Below are 18639 nucleotides of genomic sequence, written 5' to 3'. Positions count from 1 at the left end.
TTTTGATTACAACCTAGTTTAATCTACATTTTAAGCAAGGAGCCTGAGGATATAAACACTACTCCAAAAGTTTTTCTTTAATGTTATCTTGCAGTATGCTCCTAATAGTCCAGAAAGATTTTAACTTTCATAGCACAGAACAAAGGTCATTGAGATATTAGTTAATAGAAAAAACAAAGGCTTTGGAGTCTTAAGTTCAGATTTTGCCACTTGCTAACTGTACGTCCTCTTCAATGTGAGTATCAAATTCCTACTTCATTGCGATGGTGTGTAATTAAAGAATATAACAATTATAAAGCTACTAGCACATGGTAGACACTCAAATTTTAGCTCCCTTTTCACTTTCCTTTAAAAAGTGGCACATACTGATTATATCAAGGGTATCAGTTTTAAAAGTCATGCTTCATTATTTCCCTCAGACAAACTGTAGCATAACATGAAGCGTCAAGATCAAAAGAGATCAAAAGGGATAAAGTTGCTTCATCGATGTGGGAACCTTCCTTCTTGACATCAATACCATGGTCTTCCATCAATTGGTATGAGAGATTACAGGGATGTTTCAAAATCTTTCTATAGCATCCTGGAACATTTAGTTTCAGGGTAGGTATTTTAAATTTACATGTCTGTAGTCCATCTCTGCTGAGTATTTCCTGGTACCACTGCCCTACTTTGTTTTTAGGGTACTGAATATTGTATCCAAGCACTGGAAGAACCACCTATGCAAGGGAAAGGGAAAAAAAAGGTACATGAAACAGCCTTCAGAAAAATACGTGATCATTTCTCTTTTTTTTTGGCCACCCTGCATAGCACATGGGATCTTACTTCCTTAACAAAGGACTGAACCTGCAGCCCCTGCAGTGGAAGTATGGAGTCTTAATCATTGGCCTGCCAGGGAAGTCCATATGCAATCATATTTTAAATTTACTTCTATGACTGGGAGTTGAATATGTAAAAACACACTCAGAATACAAACACTGCAATCACTCTAAAACGTGCCACTGAATACTACACTATTTTGATTCTTTTTAATGCTGCCAGGCAAAAAGAAGAGCTAACTGAAATCAAGAAGGACTCTTAGTTAACAAGGTAACCAACTCAAGTCAGATATTATTTGACAAATTGCTGTTAAGGTAGAAGAAATGGAATAAGAAGTTGAGGTACATCTAATTACCCAACAAACTTAATCTTTATTCAGTCATACAATGCTAAAAGCATATTCTTTCTGGAACAAAAAGAATAATCCCTACTGCTCAATCACAGAAAATTTGACAATTTTCCATTTTCCTTGCTTACTTATTAATAAAAACATGAAAGCACAGAAGAAGCTGCCAAATTAATTTCTATTTTCTCAGCTGCTCATGAGTAAACTACATTTTGTGGAGGTTTCCTTCTTTGCTGATGACTTCTAGATATTTTTCCTTTAACTGGAACCAAAATGTAGGCAGCAAAAAGCACCAGGTAAAAAACTCAAATACACACAACATGAAAATTTCAAATTCATTATGCTCATTGGAAGAAGCCAGACACAAAAAAATCACATATACTATATGAATCCATTTCTATGGCATTCTTTCAAAGGCAAAACTGTAGGGCAGGAAGTAGCTGAGTTGGGGCAGGGGCAAGGGTGAGAGGTGACTGCAAAGGGGCACAGGAAGTTTGAGGGAGATGGGAAACTGCTCCTTATCTTGATTCTTGAGGTAGTCATATGATTGTCTACATTTATCAAAACTCATAGAACTATAAACTAAGAAGTGAATTTTATTGTATATAAAGTATATCTGAATAAAAAGTAGTAGAAAAAAAGGAGGCGGGGAGGAGAAATGCTTAATACACTGTCTTTTCAGCACAATGTCTATATTTAAGTCTAAATGATACTAATTTTTAAGCAAGTTTACCTGATGTATTGCATATGTGTTAGCTGATTCCTCTTCTTCAGTTACTAGATGAACCTATTTTTAAAAAACATGATGAAAATACAGATGATTCACAAATGTTCCAAATTCCCTCAACTTTTCCTAACTGTTACGTATAATACAACTTCTTAACTGAATATACTCATACTCAAATAAGATCTTTTCACAGCTTGTTTCTATAGGAGCAGACTACTTAAAAATTAGAATGATTCTTCTTGCTTTAACCCAATAACTGCAGGGGAAACAGAGAATGGGGCAGCTTATCACTCTGAAGCAACACCTTCACCTCAGTTATCAATCATCTTTTTCTAAATAGCCAAGTATTTTTTTATTACACTGAATCAAAATCTGTTTCCATGAAATCCCTCTCCAACCCCTGTTCCCAACAGGTATTATAGTACTCTATGAGAAATAGCGCTTCTCAAAATGTGTTTCATAGACTAGGAATAATTGTCACACGTACGTGGGAAAAAAAAAAGTGAGTGATAAGTTTGAGAAATGTTGCTCTAGGACACAGAATAAATAATTTTGATTTCTCTGAGACATGAAAGCTCAAAAGTATAAAGGTAGCTACCATCACTCCATGAGGATTAACACAGTCTCATTTTCCTAAAGCATTCACCATATAATGCCTAGATCGTCTCTAAACTTGCTTGCTTTCCCAATTCTCCCTACTCAGATCAATAATATGCCTCCTTTTTGGTTTTTCATTTTGGGTTTATTTGTTTGTTTACATGTTAATAACCCATTTTAACTGCTGCATTCAGAAATGTACATAATATTCTAGATGTGATCTGACCAAAATACATGGGACTATGATCTCTCTTGCATCATCAATTCCAGCTCTTTGCCTTTCACAAATTCATAAGCATTCCTAAAATACTACAATTTAAGCAATCTGTGAAAATACGGAACAAACATTTTCAAGTACAGAACACCGTAGCTCTCTTTAGAGAAGTCCCTCCAAGCGGATATCAACTGATGAACTAACCATTCTTTGTCGTATGGCATCTCCACAAAGATGAATTCACGTGAATTTCTCTTTGTCTAATTCACATTTCTCCATCTTACTCACAAAAAAATTATGAAAATCTGCCAAGTCACCTGAAATTAAGCTATATCTGTAGGCCTAGTACTCTTGCCTGGAAAATTCCATGGACGGAGGAGCCTGGTAGGCTGCAGTCCACGGGGTTGCTAAGAGTTGAACACGACTGAGTAACTTCACTTTCACTTTTCACTTTCATGCATTGGAGAAGGAAATGGCAACCCACTCCAGTGCTCTTGCCTGGAGAATCCCAGGGATGGCGGAGCCTGGTGGGCTGCCATCTATGGGGTCGCACAGAGTCAGACACGACTGAAGCAACTTAGCAGCAGCAGCAGCAGCAGCAGCAGCAGGCCTAGTAATTCTATCGAAAAGGGATTCAGATTAGATTCCTATAGTTTCCTACAATTTTTAATGTAGATGTGCAACATGAAATATTCTACAAATATTGTTTTTTCCTTTTCCATATTTTATGTCCTGAGCCTCCAATTCTTGCCTTTTCTTTTCTCAGTGCTAACTAATAAAGTATAAATAATCAATTTAAAAAATACAGATACTTTCCGCCACTAATGAAAAGAAACTCTGCAAAATGTGAAAGAGAAAAGTTTTTCTTTTCTCCTATATCTCCTGAGAGAAAAGCAGACAAAATCTTGATCACAAAAATATCCTTGCAAATGTTACTTGGAACAAAGTCTTATGAGACACATGCATTTCAGAGATTATTGCTATATCTTGTCAAAGTGAACTTCTGAAAATTTGAATTAGAAACAGCTGACTTACTAAATAATGTATTGCCAAGAAATATTTAAAAGGACATGTTTTCTGAAAGGTATTAAAAAACTTAATGTTTTTCATTATTTATCAAAATGGAATCAACTGACATAGCCCTTCTTCCATTTATATGAGGTAAAATAAAACCTAAGATGCAGCTAGATTTCTTTTTACACAGTTTCAGAATCTGTGTCTCAGTTAAATGACCATTCTTAATGAAGCTCCTAGTGATCACTTTTTTTTTCCCCTTAATGTTTCTTATATTTTATTGTTTGACTATGCCGGGTCTGACTTGTGGCACGGCAAGATCTTCGATCTTGTTGCAGCTAGCAGGATCTTTACTGTGGCATGTGAACGTTAGCTGAAGCATGAGAACTCTTAGTTGCGGTATGTGGAGTCTAATTCCCTGACCAGGGATGGAACCCAGGCCCCCTGCCTTGGGGGCAACAGAGTCTTAGACACTGGATCACCAGGGAAGTCCCTCGGCTTTCTTATCTAAATATTCACAAGTCATTCATTTAATAGAATAGTAAAGCAGACCTCTTTGTTGTGGCTCACTCATCACTCAGCCTTGACTCCTTTTCTGATAGTGTATCTGCAATTTCCTGGGAGCTTCCCTCCCAGTTCTTGAATGTGGTTTGGGTGGGATGGTTCCAGGAAGGAGTCCTTGGAACACAGGCTTTGCCAATCACATACTGCAGTCCACAGTAACTGGTCTGGGGACATGAACACAAACCAAGCCATTCTGAGACTCAATTCCATGGCTTTGACTGAAACTGTTAGGAAATAAAAGACTTCTTTGCTGGAGAAGAAACTGAGAATGGATCTAACAGAGAGGAAAGCAGAGCTGAAAGATGAAGAAAATGAGATGGATGATTTAGGACACTGTCTAAGCCCCTTCATAACAGCTGTACCTGAATCAATCATGGACTTCAGTTATGAGGGCCAAGAAATTCTTATCTGCTTTCCTTAAGTTAGTCTGAGGTGGGCTTCTATCACTTGAAACAAACAAACAAACAAAATCCTAACTTATACATCTAAAACTCTGCCGTTAATTTAGATAAATCATCCTTTATGGTAAGGTTAGAGTCTGTTTTTTCTCCACTTTTGAAAAATAGGACCATGCCCTATCTCCACATGCTGACACTTTTTTATACCCCATAATTTCTCTAGTTGAGACCAAGCTGGGCTAGGAATCAGACAACTACGTCTTCTGAATTCTGCTACCTACTGTCTCCTCTCCAGCCTGGGTCTCAATTTTCATTTCTATGAAATAGGAATTAGAAAAGAAGTCTCTAAAATATTTTTATCCCCTAAAGTTCAATGATTTTATGATGTTATATACAAAAGCACTACTCAAATCCCTTCATTAATTTGTAAAATATAGTTTTGAGATTGAATTAAGATAATGATGATTAGTCTCTTTTTGCATTACAATGCTATGAAATGAATTTACGTGATTTATGGAATTCAATTTCATTATTTAGGTCAAATTCACAGAGATTAAAATACCATAAAAATACTAGTTGGAAATACCAATATCCAAAATATCCAAAATACCATGGAGGAAATGGAAGGATCAATTTTATAAGACAAATTATATTTCATTAATATAAATGTCTCTAAGATCTTGTTAAGAGAGAAAAAAACATGTTGTAAAACCACACTTATATCAAAGAAATGACATTTCATATCCTATAGCATTATTATAGGAATTTTATTCATTTTCCTTTCATGGTTTGAGTTTCGAGTCTCAAATTTCTGGCTTTTTTTTTTTCTCACTGTTAACTAACAATAAAAATCCACTTTCTGTGGATATTTATGGGAAAGCATAGAAAATGGTCTAGAAGGAAATATGCCAAAAGAGACTGATTTTCTGACAGTGGCAGAGGAAATCACAATAGAGTGGTGGCAGGAATGACATCTCCATCTGTCCTGTTTTGGATTTTTAAGGAGCCTGTTTCATGCATTGGGTGTGTGCTCAGTTGCTCAGTCTTATCTGACTTTTTGCAATCCCACAGACTGTAGCCCGCCAGGCTCCTCTGTCCATGGGATTCTCCAGGCAAGAATACTGGAGTGGGCTGCATTTCTTCCTCCAGGGGGTCTTCCCGACCTGGGGATGGAACTGCGTCTACTGCATCTCCTGCACTGGCAGGCGGATGCTTTTACCGATGAGCCACTGGGGAAGCCCGATTCATGAACAGCTGTGGAATTTTCTAAAGAACGTGTTCTTTTAAGGAAGGCTTACTATCTTTGTAACTCTCACTTCATACCACTGACCATTTGTATACTTCTATTTAATGGCATGTTAAGTGTCAGCTGACAGCAGAGTAGAAGCAGATGAGCAAATACAAGTTTAAAAAAAAAAAAAAGCATGTTTAGTTTTAATTTTTTTCTAAAATAAGAGTTCCTGAAAATAAGTGCTCCTGATACATAACTACTCTTGATGAAATGATACTTACTTTACTACTTGGTAATTGCTCATTGTCAGCATCTTCATCCAAACAGACCAAGTCACCCTCCACAACTCTTGAGCCATAAGTTGCAAGTCTGTAAGATACTGCCTCATTCCAGATTTTGCTGCTGTATGCATGAACGTAGAATATGCGCATAGAATGGGGGAAGGAGAACCACGCCTGGATGCAGCCCTCCTCTGTCATGCCAAAGCGATGCAGTGAGTCTAACAGTGCTCTCTCCCGAACTTTGAATTCGGGCATCAGGGAAAGTGTGCCTTTAGCATCCTCTGAAACAAAGAGATCAGTCAGTTCCTTTTATTCAAAGGCCAGTTATTAAGAGCTTTACCATGCTCTCTAAATGTACTGAGCTATCCTGGGAACCTGAATATGAAGATGAGGCTCAGCACCAGCCATAAACCAGAGCTACATTTGAAGAGGTTTTTTGTTTGTTAAAAATCATTAATCATATGGTTCATTCACTTTCCCTGCTTTAAAAAGAGGACATTAGTAACTCCAATTTCAGGATGGAGCTTAACTAATTTGCAGTTATTTAGAACACTTTTTTTTTAAAGCATTATACAAGTCCCTGAGCTGAGATTTTAAAGAGCTATTATGGACATTTTACAGAATTTTTTGAATAAGAAAGGGTTGACATCTGGATCCTTCAAGTATACTATTCAATATTCTACTATTCAGCATGCTTTTTAAAATTAGATTACTGGACTCCATGGCAAAGCTGCTTATTCAGGTAGGGCCTTGGAGTAAGCATTTTAACAAATGCACCAGGTTTCTTGCACACACTAAAGTTTAACAGTCACTGCCATAAGGAAATTATTTTCTCAGGACCCTACAATAGATGTAATTTTGAACTTTGTTTAGTGTTACTTAGATTACTCATAACAATGTGAAATGCTCATATGGTTTATAGATTTGGGTGTGGCATAAAAATATTTTTCACCTATTAATCATTATATATGTAATATGTACCTAATTAAAAATAATGGAGATATTAGAAACTGATGTCCTTTATTTGTATGCAAGTGAAATTTAATATGCACATATATGTTGATCATGTATTTAATGAATCTAAAATCTTATGGTTGCTGTTACTACTTAAATACCCATAACATTTATTCAGTATTCAGAATAAGCCAGGCACTATTTTAAGAGCATTAAGTCTATTATTTCATTTAAATATTAACAGTCTTTTAGGTACCATTATTAGCTTCAATTTGAAGATGAAGAAACTAAAACAATGAGGCTAAATCACTTGCACAAGACCGTATGCTGGGAAGTACTAAAGTTGTATTAAACCCATGTAGATGGCACCCCACTCCAGTACTCTTGCCTGGAAAATCCCATGGACAGAGGAGCACGGTAGGCTGCAGTCCATAGGGTCGCGGAGAGTCGGACACGACTGAGCGACTTCACTTTTACTTTTCCCTTTCATGCATTGGAGAAGGAAATGGCAACCCACTCCACTGTTCTTGCCTGGAGAATCCCAGGGACGGGGGAGCCTGGTGGGCTGCCGTCTATGGGGTGGCACAGAGTCGGACATGACTGAAGCGACTTAGCAGCAACAGCAGCAGCAGACTGACTCTAGAACCACACTCAACAAATTTTTTTTAGTGCTTCTCATTAAGTATTCTACATATATTTAGCTAAAGTTTTCAAAATTAGCAATCAGGGCTAAATGGAGACTAGATCAAAAACAATGCACAAAGTACCAGATATAACAAATGTACTTTTATTTAGTTTATTTTTCAGTCTCCTGATTGCAGTGAATTATACTTATATCAATGTCAGTTTAGAACTGGGAACTCATCTTTTTTGAGGATTTAGGCCAGGAAAAACTCATAAAGCGTCTTTCCCCTCACCCAACCCCAAAGCAAGAGTTATACAAAAGTCCCATAAAAATGGAGTACCTAGGGCACATAATAAAAATGCTTAAATATATATTACAGTCTATTTCTTATCACATTTATGTAGAAATGAATGCTATCCTGATGATATAACACTTGTATATCTACCTAACTATATACGAGGTAAAGAAACTTTTAAAGTACCAGTCTGAAGAAAATATTTCTTTGCTCTATTTACAGGATCATCCAAATCTTCTGGTGTAAAAAACAATTTTACAGCCTTCACCTTTAAAGACCAAACAAGCAAATACATATTAGATGAAAATGACAAATTACTTACTTTAAAAAAAGGTACATCTTGAAAGAACAGGCATTTAACATGATATTTGACATGGCAATTCTATCTTTAAGCATTCATAAGCTAAACAATTTAGAATTAACTTCCAGTGCAAAGCAACCTAATATACAGATTTAAAACCTTATGGACTGGAAAAGTGGTCGACACAACTTCCATACATCTTCTGTCATTTTTTGCCTCTATCATAGAAGTAAGAACACTGTATTAAGTGATGACAGAAAACTCAGGCTTTTCCAACACACACAACAAAAAAGGGGGAGAGAACAAGCATAGGCAAGTGGCAAGCCACTAATTTCATTTGTGTTCTCAAGTTTCAGAACTCTTTGTCTTTGGTCTTAAAAATAATTTTAAAAAAAATAAATGTAAATAAAAGTTTAACAAATTCCCAACTTTAATATTTTCTTTTAAAACATAAACAGATTAAAAGATGCTCCTTTAAAAAAAAACATATCTACTAGTTCCTGTATTTTATCACTGTTTCCAGTACTATAACTTATTTCTAAGTATGCATCTTAGAGTAGGAAAGGATCTTAAAACAGGGCATTCAATCTAGCATCCAACTCAATCTAGCCTCCAACTCATTCTTCTTTTATACTATTCATTCATTCAAACAAATATTATTCAGCATCTGTTTTGCTGTAAAGTGACATCATGAATATAGTTGCTATTCAATAAACATGATGTACAGTACATATATTTGGGGGTATACATGCATTTATATGCTGGGTTAAGAAAGCAATGAGCTGGTTCATGTAGTAAGTACATCTGACAAAACAGGTAAGTTCATATCTTTTCAGAATCCATACCGTTTCACTCTTCAGCAAAGCCAATCCAATTTGGTCTGTGTGAACTTTCCTTCCCATCCCAAATCTCTGTGGTCCATAGTAATTCACAAACCCTTTATTCTGTAAACACACAAAAAAATCAGTTAATTAAAAATATATTACTATAGACTCATGTCTGTGTCCTCCCAAAAATCACATGTTGAAACCCTAACCTCCAGTGTGATGGTATCTGGAGATAAGGACTTGAAGAGATAATTAGATCATGAGCATAGCGGCTTCATGAATAGGATAAGAACTCTTATAAGAAAAGGTGCTGGAGCTAGCCGACTCTCTTTCCACCCCATGTGAATACAATAAGAAGACCAGGCAGGTATCCTGATCTCACGCTTCTATCCTCCAGAACTATAAGTAATTTTCTCTTGTTTAAAAATCACCTTGCCTATGGTTCTTTGTTACAGTCTCAAACTAAGATAAATAATACAATTATTGTGTCAAAATATGTAACCAAGTCTTTCTCTTTGTCTTTATTGTAATAAAAGAATCCTGTAATTGGCAATACACACATGGATACCAAGTGGGCTGAGAAACACTATATGGTTAAAGAATACAAAGGAAAAGAATAAATGATTGAAAATCAGAAAATAAGTGAAAAAGCTTTAAAAATATGTGAGCTTTTCATTCCCATTATTGAGGAGTTTTCTGGCATGTGGGTTCTTGGTGCTAAAATCAAGAAAGCTCTGGGAAAACTGGGATGAACTGGTTACCTAGTACTGCATCTGCTCTGATCCCTGAAGCTCCTCCTGATTTCGAGGATTCGGCTGTCTGCAGATGCTTGAAATACGAAGCAGGTTTATTTTCAAACCCAGCAAGTCCTGGCTTTTTTGTATATAATGGTTGCTTTTTCGATTATCTCAGTTTCTGAAAGTCTGGGCCAAGACAATGGCATAGCATCACTTCAGTAGGAACAGAAAATTGATATTTACTACTGCAACCATTGAGGATACTGGTTGGTGGTTAAACATGTCCTCACAAAGCAAACAGCAGGCCCATATGGTTTCCTGAAAATCAAAAGAGCTCTCTACACTCACTCTATGGGGGGAATATATTAATATATTCATTCAATGATGATTATCGAGCACCAATTCCAGGACTGTTCAATAACAGATGCAAATAAAAGATAATCTGTAATCAGCACGCTACACAAGGAACTGCATCCTGATCTCATGCCACAAAGATCAACTGCAGATAGAATAAGTACCCCCTGTATTAAGTCTCACAGTTAAATCTTTTAACTATTTCAAATTTGGAAAAATAACATTAGACAATATCCTAAAAACACCAGGAGAGTTTTAAGTACCCCTGCCAAGTTATTCAGGGTTGATTACAATAAAATGTTTATAGCAATCTGAGTTATAACCCTTTAAAACAAAACTCCAAAGATTTCTTATTTTCAGGACTTCTCAGCTCGCTTCCCCTCATCATAAGAACTAAAGGAAAGTTGGCTAAATCTAAGATTATTCCTACAGAGACTTTAAAATGTATATAAATAGGTACCAAATGAAAGATAGGCAATAAATAACATCAAAGTTCAGAAAGCCCCACTCCCTTTTCTAAGAGATATCTTTGTAATAGTTTAACAGGGGGAAAAGAAAAAAAAAAAATAAAGTCTTAGGTAGGTCTAGAGAAAAGGAAAAAATAACCATATGAGGATTTTAAATATCTTTAGTGAAGATATTTTCCTGACTGTTAGGAATAATAGTGATTAAAATCTGGTTTCTGTTTGTTTTCCTGTAGGAGAGGCATAAAATTGTATGAAAAGGTCTTTGTGGTCAGAAACTTGCAGCAGTGTTTCTCAATGTTAGCTGTGGAGTAGAATCACTTAGGGAGATTTTTTAAAATGCTAATGCCTAACCTACATCCCCAAATGTTCTTATTCAATCGGTCTGGGAGAAAAAACAGATTATTGAAAATTTTTAAAACACCCTAGGTTGAGAATTTCTGGTCCAGATCAGGGGTTGGCAAGCTATTTAACTAGTCCACAAGTCAAATCTGGCCCTGTAACCACTGCTTTTGTATATAAAGTTTTATTGGAATACGGCCATGTTCATTCATTTATGTATGGTTCATGGATGCTCCCACACAAAAGCACTAGAGTAGCTGCAACAGAGACCATATGTCTATAAAACACGAACATTTCTTTTCTGGCCCTTCACAGAGAAAAGTTTGCTGACCCACAGTCTATATGATCAGACTGAAGGCTATGGCTATATGTACACATTTAGATGCCCAGCAAATATCATTTTAAAACTTACAGTAAGTAATTTTTTTACTGTAAGAATAAAATGTATATGATTTACCATTTGCATACATTGAAACAAAATTCAAAATTAGATTGAAAAGAAAAAACATTCTGAAAAGTAATATAAAAACTATTTACCAAAGATTTCTGAAAAGAAATGCTGAACAAAGTCTCCCCCCAAATTAATCTCTCTGCCTGTAATATTACTCTAAATGGCAGATGCTAAAAAACAAAACAAAAAAAACCTGTCCTTTTAAATAGATAGGTTTTACCCTTCCAACTGGGGGAGTCTACACAATTTTTTAAATTACACTAACATTGTGTTTTTTTCAATACAAAGATATATACCAAGAAGAAAAAATAAGTAAAATGGATCCAATTATCAGTTTTTAAAATAATTATACATGCACATAAAATGTACAAAAGAAAATATTTCCCTTCATATCTCAATGTAAATAAAGATTTTCCCAAAATACTCTACAGTGCAGTTTTCTTACCTTAACATTTTCTATTGCCTCCAAAATTCTCTCTCTTAGGTTTGCAGAATCATTTATTTGATTTTTTAAATTTCTGATGACAATATCAAAGTGATTTCCTTTGAGCTGACCAAGTCTAAGGGAATCCTCTACAGGCCGAATGTTAAACACATTCATTCTTTTCTTTTCAACTTCTTTTTCAATATTTTTCAACCTATAAATGATAAATCATTTATCATTTGGATTCAGTTAACTCTTACATTTAAAAAATAGTTTGTGTTTAAACTAATGTTAAAAATTATTAATATGTTTAAAATAGTAAAAATGTCAAAAATTAATTTAAAATAAAGTTTAAATGACAGATGGCAGACAACCACTTATACTGGAATACTGAAAAACTGGAGGGATTATTTCAAAAACACATCTTTAATTTATTTCAACAGATGTGCACTAAAAACCCTTTATCATAGGATTATATTAACAGAGTTATTCTAAGAACTGGAACACATATTCCTAATGCTATCACTCTATGTAGCCTTCTGACTTCTCAGTTCAAGTGAAAGAACCTCTTAACTGTTCTTCGCTCTTCTGTCCTTAGACTTTGCTCCTTTCCTTCTCAGTTCTTCTCCAATGTTACCAAAAAGCCACTAGCGCCAGAAGACTTTCCTAAAGTTCTGCTCTGAACACTTCTTTACTCAAATTTTCAGTTCTTCACCAATATTAGATCCCAATTGTCTTATCCTAACTTCTAAGATCCTGTAAGAACTGATGTAAACTTTTCTTTTTCTATATTTTCTGTAGACCTTAAAAGGAACCATCTGCTTTATCAGGCAGACTGTTTTGCTTACAGGTCCTCCAAAATATCTTCAGATTTTCTGCATCTGCTAAAATCTTACTATTGGTTAAAGGGTAATTAAAATTCCATACCCATAAGCCAAATCAAACTACTCTTTCCTCCTAGAAACTAATAAAATATTTTGTCTTTGGTGGTTAAAAAACAGTTTTTAACATCTAAATACCTTTTAACATCTAAAGTCATTCCTTCTTAGCACAGTGCACTTTTTGACCACAAAGACAAAATCATAAACATTTTTCTATCCCTCATATAAGAACTTAAAAATATTTAACAGAAAATAGTACTTAAATATCTGATGACTAAAGATTAATATATTTTTAATACGTCAAGTTAGGCAGAATTTTAGTCCAATGATTCAACTTTTTTTAACTTTACCTTAAGGAAAGCATCCATAAATGGCACAGATTTAAGTGTAATAAAGTTAATCACAGTAGTATTTACAGTGAAAAATTGGAACAAATTTCTATATCCCCAAACAAGGGAAAGTTAAAGAAATTAGTCCATATAATAAACGTGACTTTGAAATATTTCAGGACATAAATTTTCATTAAAAATACTATTTTACTTTTATTAAGTAAAATACAAATTACATATACAGTACAATTTTCACATATATAAAAAAGGCCTCTGTAGCATCTGCAAATATCTTAGTCTCTGAAAAATGTCTGAAACAGACCAAACTGTTTTTGTGGTTATTTCTGTGTAAGAGAAATTTTAGTGACATTTAATATTCTTTTATATTCTTCTAAATCTTCTACAATAAAAATGTATTACTTTTACAATAATAAAAGTCTATTTAGAAGATAATTATACTATTAATGCAGAATATGCTGCTCAGTAAGCCTATAATTACTACTGATAGTGAGGTTAATATGCTCCCAGTATTATTCTCAGTTTTTAATCTAGTATTTATTTATTTGATGCAATAAGAAAATAAAGTTCTCTCCTTTAAACATCTTATTACCTCTCTGGTGTCACTTTTCTAACCACCATCGCTTGATAAGTGATGGCTTTCTTGTCTTTAAGTCCTGCATAACTAAAATCCGAAGGAATCACACCAAGTTTGACAGCTAAAAAACCAACTGCTTCAAACATTTCTAGATTTTCTTTTCGTAGGGTAAAAGCTGAAACAAACAAAAAATCCTCAATTACAAAAAAAGGCAGCTAAATACATCATTTACATTCTTAGCAAACTGACAGATCATTATAGTGAATCAAACCATTAATTTAGATGAGTATTTTTAATCAAAATACAATCAGTAAAATACAAACCTCACAGATTTCAGCTCTCATTTTTAAAATGCTACTTGGTTCACTAAAGGCTTACAGAAAAAAAAAAAAAATCCACATTCCCTGATTAGGCATTCATATTGGCCCTAATCCACCCCTCCAGTCTGCACTTGGGCTATCTTATATATCCTATAATTGTAACCCAGAGAACTTGTCACAATCCTTGGATGAACTAAAGTCTTTCACTGTTGTGGACTTGGATGCATTGAGGTCCTTTGTCTAAAACACATGCTCTCTCTACTTATTATTTGCCACACTTTTTTTCATGCTTCAAGATCCAAGGGCCACAGCAGTTTTCCCTCAAATTCCTTCCAGGTTCTCAAGGCTGAATGCTCCCAAAGTAGGGATCGTGTTTGTTTCATTGACCATTATACCCTCAGACTAACACAGTAAGTATTCAAATATTTGTTGAATAGATGAAAAAACAAACATTACAAGGAGTTGATTACTTAAACCTACATGTCTTCACAAGCTGTCATTATCTACATCATGACACTGAACACCATGCCATAATTTATCTCTTTAAGTTTGTGTGCCCTGTAGATCGGGAGTTCCAGGCCAGGAAATCAGTAAATAAAACAGAGCTTGTTGCCTCATGGTAGAGCCTTCAAATGTCTATTAGATGAGAAGGTGAGAATGAGATCGCAAAAGTGGAAGGAGGAACAAGCCCAGTAACAATTACCACCAAGCACTACCCCCGAACCCTGCCAACCTGTTGGCCTATATAACCTACCAACATTGACAGTAAGAAAATATCTCAGTCCTCAGTTCACCATAAACATATGACACTTCAAAGTACTGTCCTCTTCCCTCATATCATGGAAAGGAAATTCAAAGTATTCTGCAGAATAATTTGTTTTGTACAACTCCTGTAACCATCATCAGGAGCTACAAGGGTCTCTCTGAAGAGCACTCTAAGAAAAATGAACATTTAACATAAGCTTGACTCAGGAAGCAGAAGGATATGAAATCTATCTATCTCTGAATAAATGAAATAGCTAAACAAAAGCTTATAATATCTATTCTTTAGAAATCATGTTTAAAAGAAAAGAAAAGAAAGATCTGTATGTTCTTTGTATCTCTCTATAAAGAATCTCTAAAAACATGGAAACAGCAAGTTTCAAAAATATGCAGGGTGGATATTATTTATGAAAAGTTTTAAAAATTTGCAATGATTCGGTATTTGAACATATTGTAAAATGACCACCACAATAAGTCAACATTTATCACCACACATAATTACAATTTTTTTCTTGTGATGACAGCTTTTAAGATCTATTTTCTTAGCAACTTTCAAATATATAATACAATATCATTGACTATAGTCACCATGCTATACAGGCCTCCTGATGGCTCAGTGGTAGAGAATCCACAGGTTTGATCCCTGGGTCAGGAAGATCCCCTGGGGAAGGAAATGGCAATCCACTCCGGTATTCCTGTCTGGGAAATCCTATGGACAGAGGAGTCTGGCAGGCCATAGCCCATGGGGTCCCAAAGAGTCGGACACAACTTAGGCCACAGCCAGAGGGATGGCAAAGAGTTGGAAACGACTTAGTGACAAAACAACAACAATCATGCTGTCTGTACACAATATTCCAGGACTTGTTTATTTTATAACTGGGAATGTGTACCTTTTGACCACCTCCATCGATAAACATAAATTCATATTTCTAAAAATTCATTTTAAATTGCCAATAAGTTAAACATAATTACAACATAAGCAAAACCTGTTTTGAGATCCATAATAATTTACAAGAACTATCCTAGTCCTGGAGCCAAAACTTTGAGTATCAGTTAGTAATAGCGTGGAAAAAAAATAGTATTTTAAATATACCAAATCTCGCCAGTCTATGTCTGACGCAGGATACAGCATGCTTGGGGCTGGTGCATGGGGATGACCCACAGAGATGTTATGGGGAGGGAGGTGGGAGGGGGGTTCATGTTTGGGAACACATGTAAGAATTAAAGATTTTAAAATTAAAAAAAATAAAATTAAAAAAAAATAAAAAGAAAAAATAAATAAATAAATATACCAAATCTATGAAACTGGACAGACATCACTAAAATATCTTAAAAGTATAGGAACAGCCTGGCTAGGAACTGCAAAGTGTGAAAAACAGACCAAGAAAGTGTATTACATAGAATAAAAATCAGAATCTGATAACAGGGCTCAGAAATCTCTCTCAACAAGCCCTTTTGATGATTGTATGAATGCAAAATTTCGAGAAACTCTTCTTTAAAAGATGGACAGTGTCAAACGAAGGAACTCCCTATAAGTCTGCAGGATTCTTTCCATAGGCGATGAAATCCAGCTGCTCCAGATTACAAGGTATTCTCTTCACTTCCCCAAGTACTGCAAACATATTTTACTTCTTTCCAAATACTTAAGATAATTTTCAAAATACAAAATCAAGATTCACCCCCGTGAGATTTATTAAACAAAGTAATTCTTTAACTTTATACATTTGTGACTACATTAACTATAAACGTGTTAATCACACTTTCATCAATAAGGTTAATATTTTACAACTAGTATATTTTGAAAGGCTTATCTTTCACTTAAAAAAGGACCCATATATTGTTTTCAATATCCCTCTGGACATGTCTATTTAATTCATTTGAAATTACACAGATTTCACATAATTTTATCTAAGTGTACCTAAGAAAATGGTAATGATGTCTTGTTACCTGTGTATGTATCTTTTCTTCCCTGGCATTCAAGAAGAGACCTCTTCCAGTGCTTGTGTGCTTTGACCCGAAATCTTACAGTTATCACCACATTTGGGTTATCAGCACTGTCACTCAGTTCAGGAAAGGATTTGGTCTCCACAAGATTTCCAAACTTCTTGTTGACAAAATGGTGGATAGCTTTTCTGTGTTCTTTGTTTGTATCAGGTTTAAAGGTAAATTTGGAATTTTCTTTCTTTGCATCCAAATATTTAAAAAAGTCAAATGCTTCCTCTTCGGATACCAAGTGACAAAGTTCCTTATACTCAAGATTTGGCCTTACAACAATTTCACAGTTTTTTCCTACAGTTTTTAAAAAAGGAAATTTCTGCCTAATAGCACTATGCAAGGTAGCCCTCTGGTTCTTATCAAGGATTCTGCCTAATGAGAATTCAGGAGATGGTCCAGTTAGCTCAGTTTTGGAGTCCCACTTCTCTTTTATATCACAGGCAAACTGATTCAGTAATTCATTAGTTTTTTCATCTAACAAGGAGCCTAATACGTCAACACTTTCTTCTTCACCTTTGTAAGTTCTATCTTTGATAGTATCTTCCTTTTCTGAACATGGCACAAAATTGTGGTCATCACTGGAGCTACCAGCCGAAGTACTGACTTCTTGATTGCTTGTCTCTTCAAAAGATAAAATCTGAAGATCTAGTTTTGCTTTTTTAGCCAAATTATTTGGCTCAGGTAGTACTTTAGTAATCTTGTAAACAGGTTTGTCACTGGCTTTATTAACTAACTCTCCCTGTTCATCAATCTCAATAACAATGAAGTCACTTGGTGAGCTTTTTATGTTGCCACGAAAACCAACATGATCAGTTATAAAACACAAAGAACTAAATCTGATTCTGAAATCTGTATCCTCTTCCATTCTTGAACAATGCCTACAAAAGAAACAGAGGTGATCAATTACCAGGAAGAAAAAAAAAATCTGGATAACAAAAAAAGAAATAGGTTTGCAGGATTTATTTAATTCTGCTTCTCTCTCTCCCTTCCAATTCTGAGTCCCCTTAAATGACATTACTAATTTATTTCTATATATCATGTGTATTTTGACTCTCCTGTACCAAGATGGCATGTCTGGTCATTTGCATCTTGACTCTTCACCCATTCCACGTTTTCATCTATTAAAACTCCAGGATTAAAATGGGTTAGTTTCAAGCTCACTTTTAAAATATCATTGGTAGACCAACAAAGAAGAGACTGGAACATACACTTTTTTTTACAATGAGTTGTCTGAATTCCATCCCTGAAACCTAAAATTTCCAGTTAATTTCAGAGAATCTGTGACTAGATACTAATATATGGAGGGATAGGGGTAGGGTAAAGGCTGAGGGGAAGACAGGAAAAAACAGTCCACAATGACATATAATGAAGTACTAAAAACAATTTGCAGGACTTCCATGGTAGTCCAGTGGTGACTCCAAGCTTTCAATGCAGGGGGTGCAGGTTTGATCCCTGGTCAGGACACTAAGATCTGCTGGGCATGATTCCAAGGCGCATGGCCAAAGAAATTAATTAAATAAAACCAACATGCAATGTGATTAGGCTTCAAGGAAGGCTTATGTTAACCTTGGACCTTAAACCTTCATGAAAGCTCAGATACAAACTTTTTCAGCTGACCTATAAGAAAAGTACAACCATCTCTCTCTGGCATCAGTGAGAAGACACATTTACAGAGCTTCTTGAAGCAAACTTCACTCACTCTTCGCACAACCCATGGCTACCAAATGGAGTTTCAGGAGAGAGAAAATGCCCAAGGAACTGGTACTGCCCAATTCTTTGTGTTCATCATGCTCTC

The 18639-nt window shown here is 35.2% G+C and overlaps 1 protein-coding gene across 1 annotated transcript; it reads right to left on the bottom strand.

Annotated features, from left to right (window-relative positions):
• Positions 1-389: 389 nt before the first annotated feature.
• Positions 390-17709, bottom strand: PUS7L (pseudouridine synthase 7 like). The gene is made up of 8 exons (XM_052641129.1): positions 16797-17709; positions 13783-13942; positions 11984-12176; positions 9209-9307; positions 8249-8330; positions 6189-6469; positions 1896-1949; positions 390-716 (listed from the first exon to the last, which is right to left on the bottom strand). Exons 1-8 carry the CDS (start codon positions 17707-17709, stop codon positions 390-392), a joined length of 2109 nt encoding a protein of 702 aa, XP_052497089.1.
• Positions 17710-18639: the final 930 nt, after the last annotated feature.

The sequence above is a fragment of the Budorcas taxicolor genome, chromosome 5 (genome assembly GCF_023091745.1).
Source record: "Budorcas taxicolor isolate Tak-1 chromosome 5, Takin1.1, whole genome shotgun sequence".
NCBI lineage: Eukaryota > Metazoa > Chordata > Mammalia > Artiodactyla > Bovidae > Budorcas > Budorcas taxicolor.
Note: the sequence above shows the minus strand (reverse complement) of the source record. Positions and strands in the feature narration are given on the sequence as shown.